This window comes from Setaria viridis, chromosome 2 (genome assembly GCF_005286985.2).
Source record: "Setaria viridis chromosome 2, Setaria_viridis_v4.0, whole genome shotgun sequence".
NCBI classification, from domain to species: Eukaryota; Viridiplantae; Streptophyta; class Magnoliopsida; order Poales; family Poaceae; genus Setaria; species Setaria viridis.
This window is the reverse complement of record NC_048264.2, coordinates 28,845,143-28,862,707: the sequence shown is the minus strand read 5'-3', so window position 1 is coordinate 28,862,707 and position 17,565 is coordinate 28,845,143. Positions and strand designations below refer to the sequence as shown.

General features: G+C 45.8%; 1 protein-coding gene across 1 annotated transcript; it reads left to right on the top strand.

Annotated features, from left to right (window-relative positions):
- Positions 1 to 820: 820 nt before the first annotated feature.
- Positions 821 to 4,340, top strand: LOC117842324 (uncharacterized protein At1g66480). The gene is made up of 2 exons (XM_034722727.2): positions 821 to 1,690; positions 3,895 to 4,340. Exons 1-2 carry the CDS (start codon positions 1,025 to 1,027, stop codon positions 3,937 to 3,939), a joined length of 711 nt encoding a protein of 236 aa, XP_034578618.1. The 5' UTR covers positions 821 to 1,024; the 3' UTR covers positions 3,940 to 4,340.
- The last annotated feature ends 13,225 nt before the right edge of the window (positions 4,341 to 17,565 follow it).

Below are 17,565 nucleotides of genomic sequence, written 5' to 3'. Positions count from 1 at the left end.
TTAGGTATAGTAGTAGGAGTAGCAATAGACGCGTGCATCCCTGAGTTAATGGTAGTTACAAATAATAAAAACTTATTTTTAATAATAATCCACCAATCAGCCACCCTTATCTTGTTAATTCTAGAAAGAATTAAATGACAATCATCCACATGTATCTACAATATCTTGTTTTTAAGGATAAATTTTAAATGCTTGGATGCCTTGTATTATAGGACGGAGGAAGTATGTATGCTAATAATAGAATATGCAGTATGAGTACTTGTAAAAAAAAAGAATACGCAGCATGAGAGAATATATCGTGTTTTGCTACCGTTAAAGGACATGTTAATGCGCTAATTTCTCATCCTTTCAAGGAGAAGTAGTAATGGATGGGATTGATTGGAGAAATTATAGCGTACTCGTAGCAAATAAAAGATAAAAGGTACTTCATCCGTCCTAAATTACTATTTATTGACTTTTTTAATATCTTTTTTCTATGTATCTAAGCATATATATATATATATTATATGAAAAGATGTGTACGTAGAAAAGTTAAAACGAATAGTAATTTGGGATGCTGGGAGTACCAATTTGCAGGCTCGTATAGAAAATAAAAAGTACCCATTTGCATGCTCGTAGTAGCAGGAGTACAATGTAGCAGCAGAATTATTGACCATTGTTACTATCCAATACTACTTTCGGCAAGAAGAACACGGAGATTTGACACGAGCCTCGTATAATACAACTTAACTGACACACAGAGAGCCGACGGTTCCCTTTGTACTATCCCAGCGGCGCCAAGCAGGACACACCGGAGATTTGTTGACACCAAACCAAACTCCAAAGGCTCCAAGCGCACCCGACAACCTTTATAACCTCCACCTCGTCTCTCTTTCCCTCTCTCACTCCAACTCCAACCTCACCTCACGTACGCTCTCAACCCCAACCCCCCAAAGCTCCTCGCTAGCAACACCCGCGCACGCGCGCGCGCCCCCACCTCTCCCGAGGAGCAAAAAAAGGCCAGCTGCTCTCGCGCCGCGCCGTAATGGGCAACGCTCTCGCCGGCCGCCGGCGCGCGGCCAAGGTGATGACGGTGGACGGCGCGACGTTCCGATACAAGACCCCCGCCGCGGCGGGCGCCGCGCTGCGCGGCCACCCAGGCCACCAGCTGCTCGAGTCCGAGGAGGTCCGCCGGCTCGGCGTGCGCGCCCGGCCGCTAGACCGCGACGCGCCGCTCAAGCCCGGGAAGCTCTACTTCCTCGTCCAGATCCCGCGCGGCGCCGCCGTAGGTTGCGCCGGCGACGACGACCCGCGCGCGCCGCGCAAGACGTGGTCGGGCGCTCTGCACGTGGGCGCCCGGGAACGTCTCGAGAGCCTGATGCTGTCCCGGCGCACCGTGTCGGACGTGGCGTCCATCATGCCGTCGTCGGCCGCGCGCCTCGCCGCGGTGGGCGCCGGCGGGTCCCCGAACAAGCCGCCGTCGTCCGTGGAGGTCGGCGCGGACGGCGCGGTGCGGCTGCGGATGCGGCTGCCCAAGGCGGAGGTGGCGCGGCTGATGAAGGAGAGCAGGGACCCCGCCGAGGCCGCCGAGCGGATCATGCAGCTGTGCGTGGCCAGGGACCAGGGCGCCGCCGCGGCCCCGCCGCCGGTGGCGCGTTCCGCGCTGTCCGGCAGGAACGCGACGACGACGACTGCTGGCTTGAAGAGAGAGGTGAGCCCCGCTTGCCGCATGCCCATCGGCCTCGCTGCCGTCATTTTCCTTTCCGCAATCAAAATCCCGTTTGTTACGTTGCATCGATCCTTTTCCATAGTTCGATTGAATTATAATTGGTAGCAGTAAGTACAATACTACTAGTAGCTACTTGTAGCATCCCACAACTGCTCCTCTGAGTTGTAGCTTTAAACAAGGCTTTTTTAGTTGGGCTGCTAGCAGCAAAAGGTGATTACCATCTAATCATTTTTCTGAAACTTTACAAATCTTAAAAGCACGAGTTCACCCTAGGACTAGGATACTGGATACCCAAATGAACAGGACGTGAACGAACATACGAGAAACGCGAGCTAGATGTTTGTCCCTGGAGGAGCGCTAGCTAGGGGATGTGAATCGCGTGGGTGGGTTGATCATGGCATCTTTGATGATTTGATCCGTGCCGTGGCAACCTCGCGCGCGCGCACGCGGGCATCCACCTTTTTGGGGCTCGGCGACGTGTGGGCGCTCCCCGCTCGCTCCCCGCTCCACCTTTCCATGCCACTCTCTGCCTTGCTCCGTACGTGGGCGCGCTCCGGCCGTCATGCGCCGCAGTGCGCTCGATCCGCATCGCCCCGCGCTCACGTGGTGTGCCCGCGCCCGTGCGTGGCAGCGACCAGCGAGTGGCCGGGTCGAACCTTCCAAGGCCTTCCGCGCATGATGCAGTAGGAACCTAGTACTAGGGATTAGGAGGGACGTTGGCGCAAGGCGACGCTGCGGGCCAGCGAACAAGAGCGCACGCAGCGGCATCTCACACCTGTGCCGTTTTGTATGCTAGCGATCTAGTAGCAAGCAGTATGGTACTCCTAATTATACGCCTCACCGCGCATGGTGCGTCATGATTCCCGAGCTGCTAGCATTGTTATACAGAAGAAATTCGTGACAAAATCTCGATCTAGAAGACACTGCATTTTATAAATACGTAACTTTTACTGTCCATTATTTAGATATATATCATATTTCGACACGTAGTAGAAGCTATGTATCTAATAAAGTTAAAATAAATAATAATTTGGGACGGGATGAGTACTACAGTGCCTCTCTTTTCTGAGACCGTAGGCCGACAAACCTAAAGGCCACATTAACTACTAAGAGGCAGGTCAGGTCAAGTCAGCCTCTTCCCCTTGCCGAAGAAGAAAATAAAACGCCAGTTCGGGACTGGTTTTGGCGAATTAGGTGCTCGCTTGCCGCTGGTCCTGCCTCCTTGACAAATCCGGCACAGTACTCACTAGCTACCTCACCATCTCATCTCATTAGCTTTCCGCGAGCCTTGCTAATGGCTCCACGTCAGTACGTCACGCGAGGGCGAGCGCGCACGCGTCCGGCTCATCGCCCGTGCATGTGCCTAAGATTCCGTGTCCGGTAGACTAACCGCGAGGCCCGGGGCGCTGTACCACGGCACGGCCCGTGCGAGCGTACTGTTTGGAGGGAATAGGAAACCGTTTATTATGATTGGTGGAGGGTTGACCTGGCTCCCAAGGAGGATAAGGACCGGTGGTGTGGTGTGCTAATTCCTCCTGACGTTTTCAGTCGTAGGCATGCGATCATCTTATTCTTCAGTCTTTGGGTTATAAGTATATTTCTGAATAAAAGGTTGTGCATTTGGCCGGGTTAATATATCACGAGATAGTAGTATGGATAAATGAGCTGGTGTGGTAAGAAAAAAAAATAGTGCTAGTGGTTAAAGCAGCACATGCACTATTTGCCAAGAGTTGGTAGGAGTAATGACGAGGTGATTAAGTCAAAGTTGTGGTACTCATCAAGCTTGAAGGAACAGTATTAGTCCTCTTCATCGTTTTACTGTCTCCTGATGTCGCCCAATCAGGTCGTTATTAGTCCGGACTGGCTGAGGACAATCATGAACCATAACTTTGCTTTTGTTTTCCTGGTAGTAGTACAAAAGGGAGAAAGGGAGGAGAGAGCATAGGGGTAGTGTCCTAAGTGGTTTGGTTCACGATGCGTTCCTTTCAAGGGAGAAACCGCGCTCGATCATTTGTCAAGGCCCCCCTCCAACGACCCATCACGATCGCTCCGACTTTGCCGGATTCAGCGATGCCTTACTATGCGTCTGTTTACATTACTGCATGGCATTCCCTCATCCGTCTATTTCTTACTGTTATTATAAACCTGAATTCGCATTCTGATCAATTCCCCCCGGCCTCTTGCAGAAGCGTACGAGGTTCATGGCGGTTCCTGACGAGATCATCGGATGACACGGCGGGGATCTCACAGCGTACTCTTGCTTTGCCTTTCTTCTTGGGTTTTTCTCCCTTTAGTCGTCGATCGATCTCTTCGGCGAGAGAGGGCTAGAGGAGTTGCTGGGGCTTGGAACATGAGAAGCTGCTCGGACACCTATGGCTTCCTATCTAATCTCCCTAGCAATTCCCCAAGTCTTTTTAAGTCTTAGGCAATCTCAGAAAAAAAGAAAAAGTATATGTAGTAGTAGTAGTTAATTAGGAAGCAGAGAAAAATGAAGAAAAGCTTTGTACTGTACTGGTGTGAGACATGGCATCTGCAGACTGCAGCAACCACCATGATCAGATGATCAGTGTGAATGAGTCACTGAATCAGAATGTATATATATAATTAGCAAGATATTACTAGCTTTACCTTATTGTACACATTCATTTCCCCGTTGCACCGGTGGTTTGCAAAGGGCGGCTCTAATATAGCGATGTCGGCTTTGCTTTTGCCTTTTTGGCCGCGGCGGTGATGGCCTGGTCGAGCCGATGCCCGATGGGCACTGCTACTACGGCGACGCCGACGTACGCGTCGGCGGCACGCGCGCGTGCATATGAATGGGCAATACCTGTGGCGGCGCATGCGGTCGTCCCATCGCCTACGGCCACGAGGCCGGCGGCGCCGTCTGTCGTTTATCCGGAGCCGCTTCTGCCGTGGCCGTCGCCGTCGCCGCATCTGCTCGTGATGCTCATCTTTTTGGACAGGACTGCCGCCGCTGCACCGAGCCAACAAAATCGGCACCCACTCAAATATTTGCGGCTAGGAAGGAGGTGGGAAAAGGTCAATCAGCGCTTCATTCAGAGCTGGGGCGGCGTCGTGCGGGAGAGGCGACCTGGGTGGCCCGCGTCGGCGTAGCCCAGAAAAGAAACGACGACGATGGCTGCTGGAACAGCTGCGCAGAAAGGCCCGTCACCTGTTTGGGCCAGGCCGACAAAAGTGGGCGAAGTAACTTGACATTGATTTTGAGCCGGCGAAATCCTCTATCAGATTTTTAGAGGATGCAAACTTTGATGAACGGCGACGGTCATTTCAGATTTCCAGATTTTCAGAGGAAGCAAATTATCGCCACCGTTAGACACGGTCATTGACTCATTTCTATTTTCTGGAGCCCACTCTAATGAAACGGCGACGTTCGTCAGATTAGTCAGATTAGAGAATTGAGGGTCACTGTTGGGCACCCTTGGATGATGAGTGATTGATAATGTTACGTAGTTTGATGTTGCTCTTGGTTTATGATATGCAGGTGTAGGATGCGACATGGCGGCCGACGGCGTGCGGTGAAGGTCAAGCGAAAGGTTTATGCCGATGGACCAAGGGTGATGAAGGATGAATGCGAGTAGGCTTGGACCGATGGACCCGAGGAGTCTGGGTGGTCCACATAATGCACGGAAGAGCGAGAGAACATGACGGATGGAGATGGCGTCGGTCGAGTCAAGCCGGAGGCTCGGCGGAGGCCGGACACGCATCGACATCAAGGAGGTCGCGTGGCGGCCAATCGGAGATGAACGGTTTGGGCCTCAAAACCACCGCGCAGGCAGGTTTCCCGGTTTGGGCCTCAAAACTGGGGGCGAGCTCGGTGCAGCTGGAGCTTCAAGAAGGAGGGCACGTGGCATCATCGCGAAACTTGCGTCGAGGCGAAGCAAAGTCGTGAAGGTGGCGTGTCCATCCGATGCGTCTACAAAAAACTGGACCAAAATGCCTCTGCGTGGGCGGTTATTTTAGTTGTAGCTGTAGGGGTAGTTTAGTCATTTGTCATGGACTATATATGGGTCGATGGATGGTTGTTTCAGTACCCTTGTTAGAAAGCCTAATTCATTTGCTTAGAGGCTAGCCAAATGCTTAGAGAGAGAGTAGAGAGGGAGATGAGAGGATGATTGCTCTTTTCTCTTGATTTCTTCATTTTAGTGGGTGGATGAAGGGAGGAGGCTAGTCCTCATCTTGTAAAGATGTTGTCCTTGTAATTTAGTCAAGTTTGTGGTTTAAATCTGTGGTTAAATCTTTTGGTTTCTCCCATTTTTCTTTTCCGATATTTTCGAGCATTTTTTGTTCTTCGATTTTGAGCCCTCATCCCTCGAGATTTGTTGGGAGAAATTATTGCTAGGATCCTTGTGAGCATCTATAATGTGATCCCTCCTCAAATCCCCCACAGATTTAGCTTGAATTGTAGTTTTCCTAATAACTATTCCTTTCTTCTGTTCTTGACCGAAATCATAAATTCGAAGGTCAAGTCTTGCTTTTCAAGCAGATCTTTTGGATGAAGACTCACTGCTTCTAGGCGAACCTCTGGCTAAAGTTTCATGAAGTTTGGACATCATTTGATCAAGTTTCCCTTTTCTTTGGATCTTGACCCGCGCAGGGAAAAACAGGAAGTTCCGATTTTACAAAATAGGAAGTTCCAGTTTTTGCAACTTTTTTATTTTGGGGAGATCTCTTGGGAATAGACTCTTAACGGTCTTGGAAAGCCATGGTCCAAATCTCGTGAATTTTGGAGTTCGTTTGGTTGAGTTGTGCTATTTTTCTTGGAGCTCCTTCAGTCTGTCTGGGCAAAATCGGAGGTTCCGGTTTTTGAAAAGAGGAAGCTCCGGTTTCGGAAGATTCCCCTCCGATTTTGTGAATATTTCCCTCCAATTTTGATTCTAGTATTTCTAGTTTTTCTCTGAAGCTCTTGTTTTGCCTTAGCCCTTTCTGTGCTTGCTTCCACTTTGTGTTAAGGGTTTCTTAGTATCGTTCCTAGGTCCAGTAGCATCTCATTTAGCTATGTGGATCTGACAATTCTAAAAGAGAGGTGTGTAGGGTGGTTTTGGGATATATGCCGAATTCCTTTATTCAAGAAAATAATTTTAATCGGCTCCCATTCACCCCTCCCTCTGGTCGCCCATTCCGATCCTAGAATTGGTATTAGAGCTGGTTAAGATTTCTCCATACCCTAATCGGTTTCGAAACCCATTATGACGACCTTTGAGCATTTTCCTCGACCGCTGCACCCTACTTTGATGGCTCTGACTATCAGTATTGGAAAACTCGCATGAGAGCCCATCTAAATAGTAGAGGAGTAGAGGTTTGGGAAATCACTCAGGATGTTACTTATGTGATTCCAGCAACTCGCTTGACTCAAGATGAAAGAGATAAATATCACACCAACAACAAGGCGGTTGATATCTTATTTGCTAGTATGTACCGTGCTGAGTTTGATCGTGTTGAGGATCTATCTCTGACTCATGAGATTTGGTCCTGACTTTAGAGTTTTCATGAGGGGAACAGTCAAGTGAAGGCACAACTCTTTGAAACGTACTAGTGTGAGTATGAGAATTTTGTTCATTTGCCCGGTGACTCTACTGATGCTTTGTTCCAGTGCTTTCCTGCTATTGTGAACAAGATGAAACCAAACACTACTAACTTGCCCTGCACTGATCATGATGGAGCTTTAAAGCTCCTGCATGCCTTGGATCACGAGGTGTGGGGTACGAAGGTTGATACTATCATCGAGTCCACAAACTATGAGATTCTTATTACCGATGAGCTTTTCACCAAGCTAAAGTCGACAGAGGTTGACAAGAGGCTCCGAGCAAAACAGGGGAGCCCTACTGATCCGCATAGTATGGCTCTTGTGTCAGTCTACGTCTTTGGCTAACCCTTCTACCATGTCCTTTACTTTGTCCTCTTTGGTGTCTGTTTCAGAGGAGCAGTTGGAGATTCTTAACGAGGAGGAGCTCGCTTTGATCACGAGGCGGTTCATGCGCTTCAACGACAACCGCAAGAACCAACGAAGGAACAACAACAACTACTTTGAGTGTGGCAAGTCAGGTCACTTCACTGCCGACTGCCCCAACAAGAACAAGTCCAAGAACGGGTACGACTACAATAAGTACAAGAACAAGGACGGCACCAAGAAGAAGAAGAAGTACACCGATCGTGAGAAGAAGGAGCACTGTAAGAAGGCCAAAGCGCGCACCTTCATCACCTTCCTCAGCGACGTCGACTCCAACATCGACGTCCACACGGACTCTAGCTGAAGTGAGGAGGACGACAACCGCAAGGCGAAGAAGAAGGATGGCAAGAACTTCAACGGCCTTTGCTTTTACTCCGGCATGAACCGCGATGGGTACTGTGTCATGGCCCTCAACGCCGACAGCAAGAAGGATGGCAAGGAAAGCGACTCCGACACAGAAACAGAAGTAAAGCCTACTCCTGAACAACGTGCCTTAGAAGTAGTGGAATTGAATGATTGCTTGCTAAATCAAAATAAGTTACTAAAAAATGCTGCTCGTGAACGAATTGAGCTTAAGGCTAAGTTGGAGAATGCTTTGATTGAAATAGATATGCTTACATCTACTCCTACTGTTTCTGATGTTGTTGAGTGTAATGAACGTGCTGTTCACATGGTTAGTATAGCTTCCTTGCAATATAAGCATGCTTTGCTTGTAAATGAACTTAATTTGACTAGAGCTGCTTTAGATGAAGTTAAGACTAGACCTGTTTTACTTGGTGCTTGCAAATCTTACCCTGCTTTACTGATTCAACTTGATGATGCATATGCTAAGATTAAAGCTCTTGAGAAATATGATTTAATTGCTAAATCTAAAGTTCCTGAATGCACCAAGTGTCCTGAAGTTAAACATTTTTTGTAAAATACTGAGGATGAAAATTACTACTTGCGCACAGTTCTCAGTTGGGTATCAAGTAGGGAACCTCAGTTGGGTATGATGATTCAGGAATTTAAAAGGGTTGATGGTTTTGGGATTGAGAATGTGACCAAGGAGTGCAGATTTGATGGGTTGTATGAAAAGGTTTTTGATGGGTTGTATGAGAAGGTTGGTCGGTGCAGTGGTGAGAGAGAAAAACAAGCAACTTCCACTCCTTATGAGCTACCCAAGCTGAGTGGAGAGCAACCTAACTTAGATTGTGAGAAAAACTCTATAGAGTGTGTTAAAGATGGAGTGTTTATTGAGATACCATCAAAAGTTCCAAAGAAAGCCATCTGGGTGGAAAAAACCCAATCACATCAGAAACAAGCTTGACACACTCCCTGATATGCCTTTGAAGCAACCTCCACCAAAACCCTAAACCAAACCACAACCAAGAATGAACACTAAACCCAAAGATAACCCACAACTGAAAGTTAATCCTCAACCCAAAGCTAACCGACAGCCAAAATAACCTGTTCAGTTCCACTGTGAGTACTGTAAAAGGGAGAGTCATATTGAGGAGTTTTGTTTTCAAAGAAAGAAAGCTTTGAGGCGTGAGCGTGTGTGGGGAAACAAGGACATGTACCACCCTTCTCATGGTGTACATGCATCTAGAACAGCTCCTCTACCTCGTCGAGTGGATAGTGTGCGTTTAGCTTCTTCTCGTAGGTTTGCCAAGCATGCTCCTCGTCATGATCAATATGACTTAGGATAACATGGCCGTGGCTTTGAATCTCAGAGGTACAACGGACCACGTTTTCCCCCTCGTGGTGGCCGTAGTCCTCCAGTGAGTCGAGAGATGGTTGATTTTGCTAACCCCACTCTTGAGCAAATGGTTCGATATTTGTATTCTACTTATTTTACTAACCCCAGTGTTGAGACCTTTGCTCATCCTAGGTCTTCTTTTTGTTGAGCAGGTCGAAGTCCTAGAGAACACGTGGCTTATTGACTCTGGTTGTTCTCGACACATGACCGATGATCACAGATGGTTCTCCAGCCTTACCCCGGTGATGACCAGAGAGTACATCACTTTCGGGGATAATAGCAAGGGAAAGGTATTGTCTGAGGGTGTCATTAAGGTAAGTGAGAATTTCATGCTCAAGTGAGTTGCTCTTATTGATTCCCTCGGTTTCAATTTGTTTTTGGTTTCGCAACTGCTTGATGATGGTTTTGAGGTTCGTTTCAAGCAGGGAGCCACACGGATTTTAGACTCTCGAGGTGATCTTGCGTGTATGATCGTCCCCGAGGGTCAGGTTTTTCGAGTTGACTTTTCTAAGTCGTTTGGTCTCTCTTAGTGTTTAGTTGCTGGTTCTCCTTCTGAGCTTTGGAAGTGGTATAGGAGATTGGGTCATTTGAGTTTTGATTTGCTTTCCCGCTTGAGTGCTCTTGATCTTATTCGAGGATTGCCTAAGCTCAAGTTTGAGAAAGATCTTGGTTGTGCTCCTTGTTGTTATGGCAAAATAGTTGCCGCTGCTCACCCACCTTTGAATCAGGTGATGACTGAGCATCCAGGAGAGCTGTTGCACATGGATACAGTTAGTCGAGCTCGCATTTGCTCAGTTGGTGGGAAGTGGTATGTTCTTGTGGTTGTCGATGATTTTTCGAGGTATTCATGGGTCTTTTTCATGGAATCTAAGGAGGAGGCATTTTCTTTTGTTCGAGATTTGATCTTGAGGTTGAAAAATGAGCGACCTACAGATGCCATGAGAGCTATTCATAGTGACAATGGCATAGAATTCAAGAACGCTCATTTTAAAACCTTTTGTAATGATTTTGGTCTTGAACACAAATTTTCATCGCCTTATGTCCCTCCTTAGAATGGTGTTGTTGAATGGAAAAATTGGACTCTTTGTGAAATGGCTAGGATGATGCTTGATGGGCAAAGGACTCCTATAAAATATTGGGCCAAAGCCGTGAACACTGCTTGCTATGTTTCCAATCGAATCTTTTTGCGAGCTTTCCTGAAGAAAACCTCTTATAAGCTGATGCCTCGACGCACCCCCAAAGTAAGTCACCTGAGAGTGTTTGGCTGCAAGTGTTTCATTCTCAAGCAAAGTAATTTGGACAAATTTGAGTCTCGTTCTACGGATGGTATTTTTCTAAAATATGCTTCTTATAGTCGTGCGTATCGTGTGCTCAATCTTGAAACTAACCAGATCGTGGAAACTTGGGAGATTACCTTCGATGAAACTATGCCTTGCACAACTCCTGTCATTGAGGTTGCAGGTGAACATGAAATGGGGCAAAGCATCTTTGAGGGAGAGGAAGAGCATGTTGATAGTGGTGATGAAGAGGATGATGAGATTGACCATGCTCCAGCTGTTGCACATGTACCTTCTACTTCGACTACGACAGTTGATGGCCCTACCTCCACTCACACTACTACAAGCCATCAACAAGTACCACTACATGAAGATGAAGAAAAAGATCAGAGTGATCCAGCTGCTGTTGAGGGGGAGGCGATTTCAGACCAAGAGGCTCCATGATACATTCAGCGTTGCCATCCTCCACGACAAATGATCGGTAATTTACATGAACGCACCACTAGGCACAGCTCTAGGCAGATTTCACACTTTGCACATTCTGCTTTTGTTGTTTCTTTCAAATCTCGAGATATGGGATATGCTTTATCTGATTCAAACTGAGTTAATGCCATACATAAGGAGTTGAAGAACTTTGAGTTAAATAGGATTTGGGTTTTAGTTGAACCACCTCCAAATTGTCATCCTATAGGAACAAAATAGATTTTCAAAAATAAATAAGGTGAGGATGGGTTGGTTGTGAGAAACAAAGCGAGGTTGGTTGCCCAAGGTTTTAGCCAAAAGAGGGAATTGATTATGAGGAAATATTTGCTCCTGTTGCCCGTTTGGAAGTGATTAGAATCCTTCTAGCCTTCTCTGTGGCTAAAGGTTTTAAGCTCTTTCAAATGGATCTGAAAAGTGCCTTCCTAAATGGGTTTATTGAAGAGGAAGTGTATGTGAAACAATCGTCTGGTTTTGATAATCCTAAACATACTGATCATGTTTTCAAACTCCAGAAAGCTCTCTATGGCCTTAAACAAGCACCCAGAGTGTGGTATGCTAGATTGAAATCCTTTTTGCTTGAACGGGTTTGAAATGGGGTCAGTGGATAAAACACTCTTTCTCCTCAGACAAGGCAATGACTTGTTGATTATTCAGATATACGTGGATGATATTATCTTTGGTGGTTTCTTCTCATGCTTTGGTTGCCAAGTTTGCAGACGATATGAGTAGGGAATTTGAGATGTTGATGATGGGTGCGTTGACCTTCTTCCTCGGGCTACAAATCAAGCAAAGCAAGGATGGGACCTTTGTGCACCAAGGCAAGTACACGAAGGATGTCCTGAGGAAGTTCGACATGGTTGATGCCAAGCCATTGTCAACTCCCATGGCAACGATGACGACTTTGGATGCGAATGAAGATGGAGAATCGGTGGACTAGAAGGAGTACTAGACCATGATCGGCTCCCTCCTGTACCTGATGGCGACGAGGCCGGACATACAATTCGTCGTGTATCTGTGCGCTCATTTTCAAGCTTCACCGAGAACATCTCATCGTCAAGCGGTAAAGAAAATTATGAGGTACCTTCGTTTCACGCTTGAGTTTCGTTTGTGGTACTCTGCCTCCTCGACACTAACACTTCGCGGTTACTCCGATGCGGATTTCGCTGGGTGTCGGTTGGATCGCAAGTTCACTTCTGGTACTTGTCAGTTTCTTGGTTCGTCTTTGGTTTCCTGGTCTTCCCGCAAACAGTCCAGTGTTGCTCAGTCTACCACCGAAGCCAAGTACATTGCCGCTGCTAGTTGCCGTTCCCAACTGTTGTGGAAGATCTCCACTTTGAGAGACTTTGGTTTGAGTTTTTCTCATGTACCCCTCCTATGTGACAGTACGAGTGCCATCAGTGTAACCAAAAATCCTGTTCTCCATTGAAAAACTAAACACATAGATGTGAGACACCACTTTCTGAGAGATCATGTTGAGAAATGGGATATTGATCTTGGCCACGTTGCTACCCAAAACCAACTCGCTGACATCTTTACCAAACCCCTAGATCAAGCCACTTTTGCTCGTTTGCGGGGAGAGTTGGGTGTGTGCTTTCCCTTCTGAGTTAAGTTTTGAAGCTTCTCTTGTATTATACTTGTATCATACTTTATTGTATACCATGATAGGCTAGCCACCTTTTCTTGATAGCATTTTTTGTTTTTTCATGTATATCTTATCACGCTATCTTTTGTGATATATTGTGGTGGATGATACATGTGAACATCATGTCATATACTTTACCTTACTTCACATTTGGGTATGGCATGTTGTTCATCTGTATCATTTTAGCTTAGTTCCATTGTATCTGTATCATATTGCATTTGTATCATATTCCAGTAGATGAGCTTCTCCTATATACCCTGTGTACTTTCTTATGCTACTTGTGAGCTAGTGCTTTGATTGGTGATTTTGATGCAATGTGCAGTTATACTCTTGATGATATTGTCTTATAAACATGATGGGATAACTGTTTTTGGAATCCCCGGCTAATTCTACTCTATGAGCTTGACTTGCTTATCACCCATGAGTAGATGCTTGGTTATGCATTGCTTTTGCTTGAATGCTGGTTCCATATTTAGCTTATGTTTGGAATTCATGTTCTTTTCAATTGGATTAAAGACCTAGGTATCATTGTAAATGTTTAGCCCATGATGCATTCCTTGGGAAAGCATGGGTTCTTTGTGCTGCAAAGATACTTCATGTACCTTATTTTATGTGAATGATGAAAAAAATGATGAAAAGAAAAATTCAATAATTCGCCAAGTGTTTATGCTTAATGTTCATATCTTTGTTTGCTTAGTTGTTACATGATGTCTACCAAAAGAAGTAGGCACATGGTTTCAATAAGCTTTGACATTAGTTGTGTTGCATATGTGGGTGTTTGCAATGATCTCTTGTTGAGAATGTATCTCCCTTGTATGAGCTCTGATGGTCCAGTTTATTCTTGCTCGGATGATTTATGATTAGGTGCTTGCTCATGTGGTGATATTTTTACAAATTGTCAAAACTTGACACAAGCTATGCCTTATGCTTATATCATAATATCCTCTTGATGGCGATGCAATTGCTCTTTATGATCTACCTGATTCTGCATTACCTCACTGGTAGTGTTTGTGAGTGCTTTGTGATATATTTGAGAAGCTTGCTAGGTTCTGCATTTCCATAGCATACATTTTGTGCTCTCATGCTATCTTTGATGTTTGCATTGTTAACAAGGGGGAGAGATTCACACAAACTCATTTATCTGTCAAGGGGGAGAGATTGCATGTATGCATGTGTTGACACCATTTTTTGACATACGTCAAAGATGGCATCAAGAGGAAGCAGAGATACCAGTGCATAGTGGAAAGATAACGGCTAGTGGAATTGGCCGGTGAGATTGCAGAGGATTCAGCCGATGAAGTTATGGAGATCGGCCGATAGAGTAAGGCAGAAGACTAATCAATGGGATCACAGGGGTGTAGCCGATGGAAGATGATGGATGCGTAGCCAATGGAGTCAGCTGATGCGAGCAAAAGAGTTCTAGCCGATTGGAAATGTTGGAGGTTCGGCCGACGAGGAGCAAGTTTTGACCGGTAGAGGCCAAGTTCGTTTCCAACTCCTGCGCGAGTTATTTTTATTTAGAAAGTTTATTTTCTTTAGAGATAGATCTTATGATTTGTCGTAACCAATTAGGATTAGAAATCTTGATGTATAGGGTATAAATAGGGGTCTTGTAAGCTCTGGAGACATACACATCATAATTAATACAAATCTACTATTTTCGCAATATACTTTCAAGTCGGGGACTTCACCATTATTTTCTTTTCTTCACGAGTTCTTCCAAGCTAGTTGGGCTGCATTGCTTCGATCTCCGGCTAGACTGTAAGTTCCGTGTTTACCGAATACTTTCTAGGCTTTAACGTCGGCCGCATCGCTGTTGTTTCGTTTAGATTTATTCACAAGTTAATGATATTTACTAGATCTGCAGGTTTTATTCTTTAAATCTTGTTGTTTTAGTTTTTATCACAGTTATCCAACTTAGAACACGTTCCGATCGACTTTTGCTTTATTTTCTCGTACCAATCTACTGTCACATAGCCAGTTAGATCTGTTTTAAGTGTTGTTCATGTGGTACTGTTTAGGTTGTATTTTACGCTTCCTTTACATCTACTACATCCACATCAGCTGATCTAGCCGATTGTCTTTGCTCGTGATGGCAGTCTTGCCGATACATCCTGTGGAGCGATTCGGAACGCCAGCCGATTTGCTCTTATATTTGATATTTTATCTGTTAATGTCAATCAACAGGTCAGATTGACTGGCACACCACGGATCGATAGGGCTACAACCTGAACAGGAGTGAAACAGATTCTCCTGAGTTTCGTGTGTTAGTGAGCGGGAGTCATCTCTCGATTTTTGCGTTTACAACATGTTTTCAGGGGGAGTGCATATGTTCAAGGGGGGGTTTGTGAGCTCTTGTGCTATATTTGTGAGCTTTTTATGCTCTTGTGCTCTTTTGCCGGTCGCGTTGAGCTTTTTACCTCTTCTTGAGGAGCCGGCGTTTAGTTTGAGCATTTGATCTTCACATGATTGGTGTTGAGCCATTTCTGCCTCTTCTTGAGGGATCATGTGTTTGTCTCAGTTGTGTAGAGTTGTTGCCCTTATCTTAGGGGACTGAGACTTCTCAATTCGAGTGATCTTGTGTTTGTCTTTTCACTTGGCTTTTTTAGCACTTGAATGAGCTCTTATCTTTCCTTCTCTTTCTTTTATTTCTTTCAACTATGAATTTATGTTGAGTGTTGTTAATGCACTCATCAAGGGGGAGATTGAGGACCAATGGTGGTCACCCTTGGATGATGAGTGATTGACAACGTTGTGTAGTTTGATGTTGCTCTTGGCTTGTGATGTGCAGGTGTAGGATGCGACATGGCGGCCGACGGTATGCGGTGAAGGTCAATCGAAAGGTTCATGCCGATGGACCAAGGACGGTGAAGGATGAACGTGAGTAGGCTTGGACCGATGGATCCGAGGAGTCCGGGCGGAGTCACGGGTGGTCCACATGGTGCACGGAACAGCGAGAGAACATGACGGATGGAGACGGCGTCGGTCGAGTCGAGCGGGAAGCTCAGTGGAGGCCGGACACGCGTCGACATCAAGGAGGTCGCGTGGTGGCCAAGTGGAGATAGACGGTTTGGGTGGTTTGGGCCTCAAAACCACAACGCAGGCAGATTTTCCGGTTTGGGCCTCAAAACTGAGGGCAAGCCCGGTGCGACTGGAGCTTTGAGAAGGAGGGCACATGGCATCATCGCGAAGCTTGCATCGAGGCAAAGCAAAGTCGTGAAGGTGGCGTGTCCGTCCGATGCGTCTATAAAAAATTGGACCAAAATGCCCCTGCGTGAGCGGTTATTTTAGTTGTAGCTATAGGAGTAGTTTAGTCATCTGCCATGGACTATATATATATGGGTAGATGGCTGGTGGTTGTTTCAGTACCCTTGTTAGAAACCCTAATTCATTTGCTTAGAGGCTAGCCAAGTGCTTAGAGAGAGAGAGGAGAGAGAGGGAGATGAGAGGATGATTGCTCTTTTCTCTTGATTTCTTCATCTTAGTGGGTGGATGAAAGGAGGAGGCTAGTCCTCATCTTGTAAAGATGTTGTCCTCGTGATTTAGTCGAGTTTGTGGTTCAAATCCGTGGCTAAGTCTTTTGGTTTCTCCCATTTCTGTTTTTCAGTATTTTCGGAGCTATTTTTTGGGATTTATTGTTGTTCGAGTTTGAGCCCTCATCCCGCGAGGTTTGTTAGTGGAAATTATTGCTAGGATCCTTGTGAGCATCTATGATGTGATCCCCAACTCAAATCCTCCAAGGATTCAGCTTGAATTTGTAGTTTTCCTAATAACTATTTTTCTCTTGTGTTCTTGACCGAAATCATGAATTCCAAGGTTAAGTTCGTATCTTTTCGAGCAGATCTTTTGGACGAAGACTCACTGCTTCTAGGCGAACCTATGGTTAAAATTTTGTGAGGTTTGGACATCATTTAATTGACTTTCCCTTTTCTTTTGATCTTTACCCGCGTAGGGAAAAACGTGTAGGGAAAAATAGGAAGTTCCGGTTTTACAAACCAAGAAGTTCTGGTTTTTGCAACTTGCTAATTATTGGGGAGATCTCTTGGGAATAGACTCTTAATGGTCTTGGAAAGCCATGGTCCAAATCTCGTGAATTTTGGAGTTCGTTTGGTTGAGTTTTGCTATTTTTCTTGGAGCTCCTCCAGGCTGTTTGGGCAAAATCGGAGGTTCCGGTTTTTGAAAAGAGGAAGCTCCGGTTTCGGAAGATTCTCCTCCGGTTTTGAGAATATTCCCTTCCGGTTTTGGTTCCATTAGTTCCGGTTTTTATCTGAAGCTCATTCTCTGCCTAAGCTCTTTTCGTGCTTACTTTCGCTTTGTGTCAAGGGTTTCCCCTCCGGTTTTGGTTCCATTAGTTCCGGTTTTCTCTAAAGCTCTTTCCGTGCTTACTTCCGCTTTGTGTCAAAGGTTTCCTAGTATTGTTCCTAGATCTAGTAGCATCTCATTTAGCTATGTGGATCTGACAATTCTAGAAGAGAGGTGTGTAGGGTGGTTTTTGGGATATAGGCTGAATTCCTTTATTTAAGAAAATAATTTTAATCGACTCCCATTCAACTCCGCCCTGTTCCGGTCAGAATCATTTTTCTTTTGATGAAAACCAAATTTTATACGGTAACATCAAAACGTGGCTTGGCAAATTGCATTGGGCGCCGAACATTGAGGACGGTGGCGTCTGGAGGAGGACATTGAAGCTGTTGCTGTTGAGTGTTGAACCCCTTGAAGCTCTCGGCGCATTCGCCTCGCTAGAGA